This window comes from Momordica charantia (genome assembly GCF_013281855.1).
Source record: "Momordica charantia cultivar OHB3-1 chromosome 10 unlocalized genomic scaffold, Mcharantia_2.0 BLBB01000010.1, whole genome shotgun sequence".
Taxonomy (NCBI): Eukaryota; Viridiplantae; Streptophyta; class Magnoliopsida; order Cucurbitales; family Cucurbitaceae; genus Momordica; species Momordica charantia.
In genome coordinates, this window is record NW_028275158.1 from 11,824,046 (window position 1) to 11,839,759 (window position 15,714).

The following is a 15,714-nucleotide window of genomic DNA, read 5'->3' on the forward strand; positions in this document are numbered from 1 at the left end:
CACTCACATTTACTCAATACTAACCTTCAATGAAATTTTCTTTCAAAATGACGAGTTTACTCTTATTATTAGCAAAGATTACACCAAATTTTTGACATTAATTATCAATCTTGAATCTACAAAATTAATCATACTTGATATTCAAGTTCCTTAAAATAACAAACTCTACAATATCCCATCCCATCCCTCTTCAATAATGCTCTATATAAACCTTTTTATCGAAAAATCCTCGAATCAAGGAAGCGAGATTTCGAGATTGGCAATGCTCCTGCCAAATTATGGAACCATGGCTCAAGAGACCAACATGGAAAATGAAAGTATCAATCTGCATTGACACACATACATGAGTGTCCAAACCGATAAGCTCGCTCTCATTCGCCTTTCCTCTCTTGAACTAGTTGTCATGATCGTGTTATGTATTTGATCTCTGCATGTTCTCTCAACCATTCAAGCACTTTTGCCCCCTCTAGTATGTCTTGTACCTAAATGGAAATGAGATGATATAAGTTTTTTTCAATAGCTGTAGGGAGCTAATTATTACAACATATTCTTTTCGACTTAGAATGAGCAAGATATATATATGTTTTGATCCATCAGCTGAAATATACACAACAATGCAGCCGAAAATTTTTCGACTAACTATTGTATTCATATAATATTCGGTTTCAAGAAACTGAAGTTGAGTAAAGGCAGTAAAAGAACAGAAAGAAAAGGAAAAGTTTTTCAGTTGTGCCAAGGTCATACTGACCTGTTCCTGGACCCGGTCTTGGTCATATTCTTGTTTACTACGTTTAAATTCAGCAATGGAATTTTCCACCTCTTTGATGAGCTCCTCAGTGGAAACCTGCAACAAAAATGAGAATAAAATAAAGATTTTTCTTTCTTTTTGCCTGTACTTAATTCATTAAATTAATTTTGATTGTTTGACATTTAGTTTCATCTAAATGAACCTTAAACAACTGGAATTTGGGGATTTAAACTTTCAACTTCAAGTAATTGGTCTCTTTTCCAGTGAGCTATGTTCGGAGTGATAACCTTACACTTGAATTTGAATAAGTGATGAAACAAATGAATCGCACAGAATTCAACCCACCAAAGATGCAAAGTCAAGCATAGAAATGTCCTAATCTACCCACAAGATCTAAATAGTTAAAAAGTGTAAAAACTCAAAACTAAAACGACCAAACCCAGCTAAAATGAATTCAACGCTGTCGAAATAATTAGAACCTACAAGAATATTCTTGCAAACAATCTTTGAAAAGGGCATCAATTTTGTACTTGTTCAAGTTAAGAGTTATTGGCTCGACTCACCCAATGGTAAAAAATGAGTTTTTCCTTGAAACAAATCAGAAAACCATCAAATACAGATACAAATACCTGCAAATTTTCACGTTTAAAAAAATCTCCCACTGCCAGATTCTGTTTTATAATATGCGTAATGTTGTCCTTCTGATTTTCAAGGTACTCCTTCACGGCCTTGGGACTAGATAGAGAAGCCAACTGCTGTTCATTTAATTTCATTTTTGCCTGTGCCACATCAAAAAAATATGAGAACTGGTACACAGTTTGCAATTAATAATGGACATTTTTAGAATTATGCCCTTCCATTTCAGGCATTTTGTAGGTTCTGACCTGTATCTGCAATAGTTTGGCTCCATATAGCTGCCTACCTTGCTCCTCAAATATGGATTGAGGAATATCAACTTCCACCATCTGAAAGGTTTGTGCCAACATTATTATTGTTATTTTCTCAAAAGCCAAAATTCCCACAGTTAACCCCTAGTCATAATCTTTTCTCCCTCAGCAAGCATGGAAAGTGTATAATATAACTTCAACAAATATATCCAGCTGAGAGTCTGACGACATGAAGAGATCAGTTTTATCAACCATGTCCAGCAGAACTAAAATTTTGATATTCAGATTTCAGAGAAAAAAGAGCTCTTTAATAAATAAAAAGAATTACAATCCCATACTCTATCCCTAGAAAAAGTTTTTGAGTCCACAACAAGCAAAGAGTGATCAAAATTGTTATTATAGTTGAACCTCCTAGATTAGAATGATACTTGATGCAAAAGAATCTTAGCTTTCCCATAAGAGGGAAGTGGTTTAATAAGGCAATCAAGTTGTCATGGTTATGGTCAACCATATTGTTCATGCTTATATATATGCAAATAAACAAATCTATGCAAACAAATTTAGACACTCAAACACACTGCCTGAACGTCTAGATAGGCACATGAATTTGAGTAAAGCTATTTTAGATGGTCAATTACCTTGCAAAGCTGGTCAAGAATTGCATTGTCCGTTGCTTGATCTTTAGCTGTTTGCTCCACTTCAAGGCATCTTTGAAGCAATGCTTCCTTGACCTGAAGATTTGTAGCATGAGATCTAATATAGTGTTCTTTTCTCTTAATTCGCTTTCAAGCTCTCTTCCTTGAAAGCATTCAATATTTCCATTATGAGCTACATGGGGAGGACAATTGAGAGCATTATGCTACCTGTTCTAGGGTGGTAGACCCGGGAAGAAGCTTATCGGCTAGGGAGTCATCCAACTGAGGTAATTCTCTGTAGAATAGTTCCTTACACTCAACCTAAAATCAAGAAGAGAGAAGAAAAAGGAAAATATTACACGCTAGAGGACCAACTACACATGAAATTTGTGAATGTTTAATTCTCTATTGACATAGTGCGTGTCTGAGCATATTTTTTTACTCTTTTTCACAAGTTTAACTCTTCTTTTTTCTTTGACAATGTTCTGATATTGAATCATGCTACTTCATTGCATGAAACATGACTGTATTTTTTACAAGTATTAAAGAGTCAAAGAAAAAGTCAGAAAAATAAAATAAGCCATTTCTTACTATTCTATATGCAACGCACCAGTATCATTTATATTTTCTCATTGGTTTAACATATTTGCTCCCTTGGAATTCAAATGAATTTGAAACTCACTGTGAATTGAGCATGAACACCACGGAGATCTTCTTGGTTCCATGATTCTGGAAATACAAGGGGAAATGACTTTGTTTCACCTCGTTGAATGCCAATTAATGAATCGAGAAACCCAGGAAGGACTTTATCGCCATCTTCCGTATCAAAATTATAACCTAAAAATGGTAGGAAAGAAATGAAGAGGACTTATCATGACTCGATCATTACATGTTGACAAAAGTATTCATGAGTGGGAGCTTATTCTAACCTTTGCTCTCTGCTGATGGAATCTTTTGACCACTAGATTGGTCTTGACCAATTGTTGTTGCTGATATATCAATTACTGCAACATCACCAATCTGCACATATTTTGTCAAATTGTCTAAATGTTCACACCATAGTTAAAAGACTACCTTGTAGTTTTCACTTTCCCATGATTTGATGGGAAGTCATGGAAGGTAAAAGTAAAAGTGCAGTATGCAACATCCAGCGTTCAATTCTGTTCTATTTCTACTACTTCCAGAATCAGAACTGACATCATGAGACAAACATTTCATATATATTTGCAGTACATGGTAGAGAAATTTTTGGTTACTTCAGATCTGTATCACTTGACTAAAGAGCAGCCCCTATTTATATCTGAGAAAAAATGATGGAGAAAAAGAAACAACATAAATGGAACAGGCTCGAAGACAATAAACAACAGACTACAGTCACCTGTAATCCTCTATCAGTAACAATTCTTAATAAACCAAGGGACTTGTGCCGGCGCTTTAATTCTTGTTCGGAAGCTTTTTGAGCACCTATTTCGTCGTCTATTTCAACAACCACCTTCAAGTTTTTGTATCCATTCTCAGGAACCCATCTGACTTCAGGTGCAACGTCAACAATAATGTCATATCTGGATCACAAAGTCACTACATCCCATGAATAAATGTCCTCTTTATTATAAACCATAGAAGAGAATAATGAGGAGTAAATATATAACTAGTGCACCATAATCTTTAAAGCAGAAAGAAAGCGAGCAAGGAAAAAAAGTCTATTACATGATGTATAACTGAAAAGCTCGAGGGAATTAAGAGAGAATGGTAAGCTCTGTGCAAGTGCAACTGAATTAGCAGAAATGTGCACCCATGGCTAACCTGAGAGAGCCTTGAGAAGAAAAGGTATGCTCCAAATCAGAAAATTTAGAGGCAATACGAACTGAGTCTTTCAGTGCCCTTCCGGCTACCTACAACACAAGGGATGTGATAAGAGAACCATCTCATGCACAAATGATTCCAGGAATTGTGCAAAGAGGAGTTTCAAGCTTGTTTAACTTCCCAATCATCTCAAAATATATAGGATTAGAAGGTATAGGAAATAATCCCATCTCAAATAAAAAATTAAATGGATATTGTACCATCCTTCTCTGCATAAAAAAGGACCGAAGAAAATTTTGAAGTAATAATTACTTATGGGCATAGGAAACGTTAACTGATATAGCAACAAATGTTACTTATCATCTGTAGAGAGAAATAAGAAATTTCACTAGACCCAAAAACTAAGGAAAGAATGACCATGAACTAGTACAAAATTAATTGTAGGTTGGCATCCATCTCAATAAGGAGTTTAGGGTCACTTTCGAAAAATGTGTTTTAATATAGCATTTCTTCTATAAATACTTTTGGAAAAAGTATTGAGTAAGTGCTTCCCCCTAAAACACTTGCTTTATAAGAATATTTGGTATCACTTTTGATTATGTAACCCAATACCATGAAAATTTTCTAAAGTGCTTTTAATTGGCCAGAAATACTTTTCACTCTCCCAAAAATCATCCCAAACCATAATTTTTATGGTTCAGATTATTTTTCGGCTGTATGGGGGAGAAGCTGCTTAAAGTAGCGACTTTTGAAGCAGAGCTACAAGCAACTGATAAATCAAAGTGAACCTAATTGCTGCAGCTCCATATGCTTCTTCATCGATCAAATTTTTAATAAGAACAGAAAATAAAGAAGTAAAGACAAGAGTAAATAAACATCAATTTGAACTTACCGAGGACATGGCATGAGGAAGGGTCCTCTTCAAAATTGATTCTACAATGGCCTTCTGAACATTGTTCTTCCCTACATAACTTATAAGAATACTTTCTGGAACTTTCTTTCCAGGACGAAACCCTGGGATCTGCTTACAGAAACCAGAACATAAAACTGTCAATTTTCTTCAAAACAATGAAAAGGAAAAGTTTAAAAGTAGATATGGATTGTCAGTTTACGCATAGGGTAAAGGTAGAGGGTACAGCTGAAGAACCACTGAACCAGATAAAGAGAATGTGTAGAAAATAAAAATAGGACACAACAGTAGTATCTCAAACAACACATGCATAAATATCCCAACTCTTTTCTAACAATAATATAATACATTATTCCAGCATCTACATACAATGAAACTTCTGGCCACAACTAGAAAGGAAGTTTATATCAATATCCGCTGGGTATCTAAGGCAAGAACAAATAACAATAACTACTCTCTAACTGCCAAGATGAGCATGACTCAACGGTAATTGACATGTATTCCTTTCGTTGTGGCCGGAAGTTTCGATCCCATATCCCCGAATTGTTGTACCCAAAAAATAAAAAATAAAAAGAGAGAAAAAAAGGCAAGTTTAGGCCCAAAGCGTACGTATATTAGCAATCTAGCCTATCATTCATTAGGCAATTATGAGCACAAAAGACACAGAGGAAAATTGCATACAAGTTATTCGTGCAGCATGTAACAGGGAAAGTAGTGAGCAGTAAGCACCTTGGCCTGCTTCATGAACTCAGCTATGACCCTGCCATGGCAATCCTCGCAAACAGCTGGTGGAACTCCCACGCTCAATCTAACCTGAACAAAAGATTCAGACACCATTTGAGGGGAACGATTCTCAAACCAAAACCAGACCAATTTCCAAAAAAAAATTGAAAAGGAAAGGAAAAAAAAAAACCCCACTCTGGAATTGGGCTCTTGGGTCTCGGAAATGTCAAGGTCGGCGGGGAGTTTATCGAGGTCGGGGCCAAGATCGACGGAGGAAGCCGGAGAAGCAAATGGAGTGGGATAGGAAGTTGGAGAGCGTTGAGGGAGGTGAAAAGGGGGAGGAAGAAAGCGAAGGTTGAGAGATTTTGAGGGGCGTTTCCTCCATGGAAGCGGAGTATTGGAAATTGAGGAAGGAGAAGAATGAGAGAGGGGAAATGGAGAGTGCTTGAGAAGGGTTGAGGAGAAATTACAAGTGGAGACCGCCATTAGAGACTCCCTCGCAGTGCTTCCTGCAACTGCAACTGCAACTCAACAGGATAGGAGAACGTTGCTTGCTACCGAGTGTCGAGGATAAAAAGCCAACATACCGTTAACCAAAAAACGGCGTCGTGTCACAGAAGTAGCAACTACCTGCTCCCGTCTTAGTTAACCAACTAAAACTGTGTTTACCCTTACTTTTACGATAAACCTGTAAGAAATACGTGCACTGTATCGTGGTCATGTTCATGCCTGCCACGAGCAAAAGGATTTAGAATGTACTATAGGAGGTATATGGGTCACTTCCTACCTTTTGTAATCTTATCTAGCGGCTGTCTATTCTCACATTCAATCATACAACAAGCTTTTTAAAATGTTTTCCAACGTTTTCTAAAATATTTTCTCTAACCTCATTTTCTAAAACCGTTTTCTCAAGAATGGAGATGGAGATTGCAAGATACAGTCGTTGTGCCAACAATCTTGTTTTGAGTTGGCTTACTTGCTTGTTGGTCGCTTCGTGTGAGTCTTTTGAAATTGCAATTGTGACATGATCAGGTGATACTTCATAATTTTACTTTAAAATATTAAAAATATAAAAATTAAATAAATAATTAACAAATTTTAATATAATTTAACTATTTTCTCTCTCCATGTTTACATCACCAACATTTTCATATTTTCCTTCTAGGGACAATGGTACGTCAAGAGGTTTATTTATTATTATTGATGTGTAAATTTGGTTGGGTTGGTTGACCAAATATCGCACCAAAGAGACTCGACGTTGACCTGCAAGACAGAGAAAACTGAACATTGATGTGGTGTTAGCTGCATACACTCTAATGCTAAAGTTAGAGTAAGGTTTTTTGTGTACTTCTAAGGTCGAGTCTTCTCTTCTATTCTTAGGAATAAAATTTTATTCTCTTTAGGAAATCAAATTGCTTTACGAATAGCTTGGGCTTAGTATCATTGTAGGTCGGACGCATAGAGGAAAGACAGTCGGCCCGTCACTAAACTTCATCGACTGGGAACGTGGCCTATTCCTCAGGATGCTGGATGACACCAACCGAGACCTGGTCGGCTGACCATTAGGTCCTGGTTGGATGGGCTCCATGCTACTACTCGTTCGTCGGGCTTCTGGGTTTTCGTTCTTGTTTCTTCTAATTCGGGTCCATGTTGTATTTCTCCCTTGCTTGTGGGCTTCTTTCACCTTAAGTGGGCCCGTAGCTTGCTTGTCATGTCCAACTTTTATTTTTTTTCATAACAGTAGCCTCACTCTCTAAGTAGGAGATTTGTTTAAAATGAGTCTTCTCCTTTTAGAATATTTGTCGTATTTGTCGCTTGATTTAATTTACTTTGAAAACAGTGGTGCTTATGGACCAATCATTCTTGTCTGCCATTCTTGGTTGGTCATTTATAGTATGCTATTCTTGCTCTGTTATCCTTTGTCGATCATACGTTACTTGCCTTCTAGTTGCATTGATCTCGATTGGCCTAATGACTTGTTGGCAGATGGAAGAGCATAATAATTGGATATTTATTTGCGAACGGTAGATCTAAAAGGTTGCTACAATTGGTTCTTCTAGGTGACTACCTGGTCTAGAGGCTGCTTGACTTTAGTTCTCCTTCTTTATTCTCGGCCTCAAATTGGTGCTTGTACTGGGTGTCAAGGTCATTGACCTAATGGACGCGGACCTTCCTTCTCATCATCATAGCACTCATTCTTCCGCTCCTTTTCCTACTTCTTGTCACACTACTTGTATTAATGGTTGTTCTACATCTGCATCCTTTCAAGTTAACCCAAATCCATCGTTAGACTTTTTTACTTTCCTGCTACTTATCTTGAACAAGCTTTCCAACTATGGCGAGGACTTTTAGAGATTCCCTTTTATGGGGATTCAAGGTTTTTTGACACCTATATTTAGGTGTCAATTCATGTTTACTCGTGCTTCAACAAAATTGCACTCTATGGTAGAACAGAACCGGATAAGAGGTGGGATAGATGAGATATAGCAGCAAGTCGGCCTCTGGTCCGTCAAGACTTGGTCACCAACGATTGGGTTGGCCGAGACCTAGTAGGCTAGGCACGAGATCATGGTTGGTCAGGCCTCGTGATGTTGTTTGTTTGTTTGGCCTCTCGTTATCTGCTATTCTTTCCTCTAACTTGGGCCTATCTCCAATTTTCTCTCTACTTGTGAGGTTGTATCTCGTTTCATTTATCTTAGTTGAACCTTCGTGAGTTTGTTTTAACTGGCTTGATCTCTTACTAGTTTCTAACACCCCTTGCACTCTTGCTTTTGTCGTATTTAGCTTTTAATCAAGTGTCTTAGGCTCTATGAACTGGCTGGGTATATTCGCTTGTTTTCAGATTCACGGTCCTTGGGTTTTAACTAGCTTAGGCTCATTTGTTTGCCGTTTTTAGCACCTTTGGATTTCTATTGACTAGTTGGGCTCATTTGCCTTTGATCTTTTATACCCTTGGTTTCACCGACTGACTTAGCTTGTTTGCCTACTTTCGATTTTATACCCTTTTGAGTTTCTTAATTAGCTTTGTGGAACTGTAATCCCTTACTTGATTCCCACTTGAGGAGTCAGTATTTTTTAGAACATATAAGAAAAAACTATTCAAGTACATAGAGAAAAGAAATGATTCAACTTAAGAAATCAAAATTAACATAACCAGAAATATTCAAATAACAAGCTACAAATCGAACCTATCTAAGACTGCAGAAGAAAAGAAAACAAACTTTAAACTCAACTATTCGGCATTGTTGCTTTTAAAGCGGTGTAGTAGCATTCTCGTGACACTCGTTGCTTTTCTTTATTATACTCTGTCCGATTATTCCTCATCAGAGCCTTGATTTAAGTGAAGCAATTCCCCTGCACTTATGTACCTTTGTGCTCGGCTCACTACCTCAGCAAAAGTAGTCGGTGTCTTCGTTCCCAACAACCACAAAAACCATCTTTCACATCGGACATGAAGGAGGTAAATGATATTCCATCTGTTGTCTCTTGACTTGTAGCTTCTCATCGTTGAGTCGCGCCACATAGGCTTTCAACAGGCTTCTGTTTGATGGTAAGGAGGTGTTGTACAGGTCGTCTCTAGTTCCGTCGTCCAACAAACTGTATTACAAATGTTTTTGTTAGTTCTTTGAAAGATGAGGTTGATTTCTTTCTCAACTGCTAGAACCAAATCTACCTTGATCCTATTAATGTGAAAGAAAATACTCAACATTGAATGACATCAGCGTCTTCCTAGATGTCTATCCACTCTCTATTTGCATCGAAATGATCGACCAGATCTGTTGAACTGTCATACTACTTGATGATTGACAGCTTAAATTTTGGAGGGATTTCTTTTTTCATGACCTGTACTGTGAATGGTGAATCTACTTGCTCTACCATCTCTTATAGGCCGCATGCGTTCTCACCTTGACTTTTCTTAGGGATTCTGAATTCATCCTTCTTCTCTAGTTTGTTCGAATGTGACTTCTCGCGTTTGTCAACAAGTGTTTCCCTTAGATCCTGTCAACTATGTTTGTTGCTTTCACCTTTGCTGCATGAAACCGACCTTCGATGTTGCTCACTCCTTGGACCCAGCCAGCTGAATACTTTGTCTCTGGTTTGTGGCTTGTCGTTCCTGCCTATCTTTAGTTTGCTTGGGTTTGACGGGTTAGTCCTGGATTTAGCAATATTGTCGATCACTGGGGTTTTGTCTTTTACTTGATCTTGGATCAATGGGGGTTGCCTCGAATCCTGTTGTTGCAATGTGTTCAGAATGAGGGATAATTCCAAAGCAGTCAATTTATCTCATTGTCGCTTCTCGTTCTTGAGCACGCTACTCTTTCTTATTTTGGGATAAGTCAACTCATTTTACCTATAATTTTGATGGGTAGGACCAATTCTCGGCTCACCTTCTCCTTGGATGAGAGTCGTCATTCGAGCCTTCTTTTTCTTCATGTTGATTGCTCGTTCCAGTATTCATAGTTGATCGTGAAGGGATCAGATCCCGTAGTGGAAGCACGCGAATGCGTGTGCGTCGATCTTGTTTTAGAATTACAACAAAGAAAAGACATTAGCATAAATAAACGAAAGTTAGTGCAACATCCCTTTAAAGACACTTCTTCAATGTAGACACTAACGCCACTAAAAGACCTTCATTGCTATCCTCTGGATGTCAAGAACTCCGTTTGTGGGAACCGTCTTATAATTGAGAGGGAAATTGAGAACTCGAGAGAGAAATTTTCTCGTTGGAGTTTCAAAAACTCATTCCACCAACGTTCAAGCTACCGAAAAAAACTGGGAGAACCTCCCTTTTAAGGGGGAGGAGGAGCGAGGGGAAAACCACCACTTCCCTACTCACTTCCTCACTCCCCACCATTAAAGGAACCTCCCACCGGTGGGAATTGGGAGGTTTTCCTCCTATTTTCTTTTTTTTCCCTTTTATTTTAATTAAAAAAATTTTAATTAAAATAATAATTAATTTAATTTAATTTAATTAATTAAAAAAGAATTATTAATTTAATTTAATTAAATCTAATTTAATTTAACCAAATTGATGTATCACATTAATTTAATTAATTTAATTAAATCATATTCAATTAAACTAAACTTAAATTAATCAACTATATTATAATCACATTCTAATATTTGTCTCTCTCATAATTTTGAATCCAATTATAATGTATCGACATACATTATACTAATTGCATCTCATACAATTAACCTTAATTCCCTTTAATTAATTTGAACAATTCAAATTATTTTCAAGACTAAATATTCTTAACTATCATTTACGAGCTAGCAAGGGGACCTACAGATTGGAAGCTCCAACGGGTACGAGATTAATTGATTAAACTCATTAATCACATTAATCAAAATTCGTTAACTGTCGATCACTCCATTAAAGACCCACAGTTGCACTCTTCTCACTGTAGAATATTTTGCGTCCATAGATTTTGACCATTAATGGTAATTCAATCCTTCACGAGTGTTCGTAACCACAGTTGGGTCAAATGACCGTTTTAATCTTGTGTTACATCTTGTACCTTAAGTACCGCTGATTCTCTAATGAACAACCTGGTTATGGTCCAACCAATAACCGGAAGTCACTCTCGGGTTAGTGAGAGGGTGGCGCCCCTTGTTTAAGTTCCGGAGTCAACACTTAAGCGAACACTCATACAAATCAAATGATGAGCCCTAATAGGCAGGAGTCCATAATTCGCTCAAGATTGAGATCGAGTTATCCGGTCATCCTATTGAAATATTAATTTATTAGCTAACGGTGTTACAGCTAAAGATTAATTATTTCGTGGTCCGATCTTATACAAATTCATTGTATAGGATAACCTCACTCGCATGTTTCCAAACGAACGACCTAGATCAAGTCATTTGTAACTATTACGAAGTGGATCATATCAATAGTTTTACCAGGATAAGGTACCAAATCTTATCTATATACTATAGACCCTTTAGGTTACTACTGGAACATTATTCACCTATATATCGAATATATATTGTATATATAGACACTGTATATCAAATATATACGCTTTATATTAAATATATATTGTAGTTCTGTTATATACTATTCCAATTACATGACATAAACTCGGATGTTAGTCTATTGGATTTGGGGTAATGCAATTCTAAGAGAAACATCAATAATAACTTTATTGAACGAATATTTATTTTATCTTTACAAACCACGAGTTTAGGGCATAAAACCCAACAGATCGATAACCGTTTGGCAAAGACTTTAGTCGTTCCCCACAGACGGCGCCAAATGTTGATGCGTAAATTTGGTTGGGTTGGTTGATCAAATATCACACCAAAGAGACTCGAAATTGACCTACAAAACATAGAAGACTTAATAAGATGTGGTGCTAGCAACACACACTTCGATGCTTAAGTTAGAATAGGAGGTTGAAGAATAGTGTAGTTTTAAAGTAGGGTTGTTTACATACCTCTAGGTTTAAGTCTTCCCTTCTATTTGTAGAAATCAAATCTTATTCCTTTTACGGAATCTAATTACTATCGAATAGCTTGGGTTTAGTATCATCATGGGCTAGACACAAAGGAAAAAGGATAGCTTGGGTTTAATTAGACTAACTTTAAAGAAAATGGAAGATAGTTGGCCCATCACTAGACTTCATCAGTTGGGAACGTGGCCCATTCTTTGGGATGCTGGACGATGTCGGTCCAGAACTGGTCGGCAGCCGAGACTGGTCGGCCGTTGGGTCTTGGTAGGCTAGCGTCGAGTCCTTGTTGGATGGGCTCCATGCTACTGCTTGTCCATCGGGCTTATGGGTTTTCGTTCTTATTTCTTCTAATTTGGGTCCATGTTGAATTTCTCCCTTGATCGTGGCCTTCTTTCCTATTAAGTGGGCCCATAGCTTGCTTGTCGGGTCAACTTTATTTTTCCGATAACAATTATTATTTTGAAAGAATGTCAAGAGGTTTATTTGAGTTTTTAAACCATTAAAAAAAACTTAAAATGAAAGGTAAAAGTTGTGTATGGAGTATGGATAGGTTGAAGGCTTATTTGAGTGAGATAATTATGTAAATAAGGAATAAACTTAAATAAGTAATAATTTGAGTAAGAAATTTGGATGGGAAGAAGAAAATAGTGAATAGTGAATTAGAAAGAAAAATAATGAAATTAGGATTGAGAGAGTTTTCAAGAAAGATAAAAAGTAGAACTTGTATAAACTAGTGTGCTACATGTGCGTTGCACGGAGTATTTTTAATTTAATTAATTTTATAAAAATAATATCATTAATAGTAAAAAAGCAATAATAAACAAAGAAAAAAAATTAAAATGTATATCTATACAAACTTCATAAATAAATAAGCATATATATGCATTGTTTTCTATTAAGGATTTGACTTAGTATTTTGTTTATTTTTAATTTCAAGTTTTCTATTAATTTTAAAGTTATCACTTAGTTTCCATATCACTCTTGATAATTATATTGAAGCACAAAATTGGTTGAAGATCACGAGGCGTTTCAAAAAGAAAACTCTATTTTTTTTCTTTATTTTAATTATTAACTGCTATGCTATTATTAAACTTTTCTTTTGATAAATATTTTCAAATATGAATGAATTTTTCATATTTTGTATAAATATATAGCTATTATATGTAGCTAGTATTAGTCAGAAATTTTGATATTTTGATATTTGTTATAATTGTTTGTTGTCCTCATCAGTCAAATCAAATAAAAAGGATCATTTCTCGGGGAAGAACCAATCAAGGAATTTAACTATATCCCTTCTAAGATCGTTCAATTTTTTTTTTGGTATTTTGTAGGGGTAAACGATACAGAGATACATTAGAGAATATATTTTATAAAAATAAAAAGAAAATTATATTTATATAAAAAATATGTTCTATCAAAGACGTAAAGTAGTTTCATTTAGGAACTTCTAATGGAGATATGTGAATACATTAGGTTCTACAAAAAAGTGTTCAATTCAACTAAATTCATAATGTCTGATTTCACCATGTCCCCTCTTTTAAGATCAGTATTTATTATTGCAAGAGAAACATACCTAGCTTCAAAATCGGGAAATTTGGATTTTTGACCCCTTTCAATAACCACTTTGGACTTTTGACCCCCTTTTGATTTTTACCTATTTATGACCCCTCCACCTCATATTTCTGACCCCTCCCCTTATTTTGCTTTGTAAAATTACCAAGTTACCCTCAATTTAAAAAAAGAAATCAACCCCAGCCCTCCCCTCCTTTCCCTCCCTGTCTCGGTCCTTCCCCTCCCTCATTCACTATCTCGTTGTCCATCCCAGTCTTCATCCCGGTCTCTCCCTCACAACCAGAAAGTTCATCTCCGTCGTTTCTTCTTCGTCTCCCTCACTTCGTCTCTATCAGAGCTTTCCCCCTTCCCTAATTGAGGTAATTTTTCTTTCGAACTCGCGATCTTATTGTGAATGATTTTCTACCTTTTTTTTCTTCGTTCTTTGCGTGGGTGTGAATGATTTTAACCTTCGGCTCTATCTGAAGTAGCCAAGGTTATTATGAAGTTTGATTTATTGTTGCTTCCATTGTTTTGTTTTAATTTTTGACTTTCAGGGTTCCATCTCGGTTTTAAGCCCGGTGGATTTAGGACCGGGATGAAACCCTGAAAGTCCATCCTTCTTTCTGGATTCCATCTCGGGTCTCGTCCCAGTCCATTTCGAACCGGGATGAGTCCCAAGATGGATTCCAGAAGGATGGTCTTTCTGGATACCATCTCGGTCTTCATCCCGGTCTTCATCAGAAGAAACAAATGGATCTTTTCATTTAGAAAAGTCTAAGTAGCTCGACGGTGGAAGTCGAGCCTAACTATATCTCACCTCCGGCTGACCTTTGTCAACTATGAGTCGACCTTGAAGAGCACTTGCAGGCATGAAAGCAATAGACACATTCTCCGACAAGGCGTCCCAATTCTCGGGCGGTAGGAGAGTCGTTGGAGCGCTATCGGAAGCCTTGTCAGGAACTCACCTCTATAAATAGAGATCCCCACCTCTCGTGCAGGGTGCGTGAAACTATATTCTCTCTTGGATATATATCGGATTGTGTCTGACTTGAGCATTAGAGTGCCAACTCTATTTAGCAGGTCCTTTGTACGTTAGTAACTGAAGTCCGAGCTTCATCATTTTCGTGATCAACAACAACAAACAAAGACAATTCTATTTCTATTTATTAAAAAAGAGAAAACAGGAAACAAGAAAAAAAACGTTATCAAACGAGCCTTAGATATATGTATTAATCGTTAGGTTGGTTTTATAACTTTTTTTTCTTCTGTTTTTGAAAATTAAGATATACACGCTCCCACCTATGCATTTCCTTATTTTGTTATTTATTTTTTAAACGTGTTTCCAAAATCTAAAAAATAATTTAAAAAATTCTATTTTTGTTTTTTCTAATTTGGCTAAAAAATCAAATACACTTTAAATACTCAAAAAAAAAAATATGAAAAACATATATAAGAAATGTTGAGCAAACAGGCATAATTTTTTAAAATAGAAAACCATAGACATAGGCCTGTAATGTTTTTGGATGTTCTTATTTTTCATTTTAGTCCTATTATTCAGTTACTCCCTTTTATCTATTAATTATACATTTTTAGTGAGGTGGTTGAAACTTAGAAGAGAATTAGACCAATCTAAAAAGAAAAAAAAAATCAAAATTTTTTGTAAATTTTTGGGAAATTTATAAGAGGAATTAAATAACTAATCTCTTAAGTGACATAATTCTTCCTCGAGATTAGCTTATTAAGAACTTCGACATTAGCCAATTTAACATTCACCCATAGAAAACATATAATTAAACAACGTTATGTTTGTCAGCTTATTAAGAATTTTGACATTAGCCAATTTTGACATTTACCTACGGAAAACATATAATTAAACAATGTTAAAATGCAATAGACTAAATTAAAACTCTTAAACAATAAGAACTATACAAAATAAAAAGACACGAAACATGAGTGCTTAAAACATATATTTAGTGCAAGGATTTTCATTGTGAGTGAT

The 15,714-nt window shown here is 36.1% G+C and overlaps 1 protein-coding gene across 1 annotated transcript; it reads right to left on the reverse strand.

Annotated features, from left to right (window-relative positions):
* Window positions 1-35: 35 nt before the first annotated feature.
* LOC111019276 (trigger factor type chaperone family protein) lies at window positions 36-6,263 on the reverse strand. Its single transcript, XM_088119075.1, has 13 exons — window positions 5,902-6,263; window positions 5,713-5,796; window positions 4,966-5,094; window positions 4,074-4,162; window positions 3,649-3,832; window positions 3,200-3,290; window positions 2,953-3,107; window positions 2,499-2,591; window positions 2,274-2,366; window positions 1,633-1,713; window positions 1,378-1,527; window positions 749-844; window positions 36-482 (listed from the first exon to the last, which is right to left on the reverse strand). The coding sequence occupies exons 1-13, from the start codon at window positions 6,190-6,192 to the stop codon at window positions 402-404; spliced, it is 1,617 nt and encodes a 538-aa protein (XP_087975201.1). The 5' UTR covers window positions 6,193-6,263; the 3' UTR covers window positions 36-401.
* Between the last annotated feature and the right edge of the window lie 9,451 nt (window positions 6,264-15,714).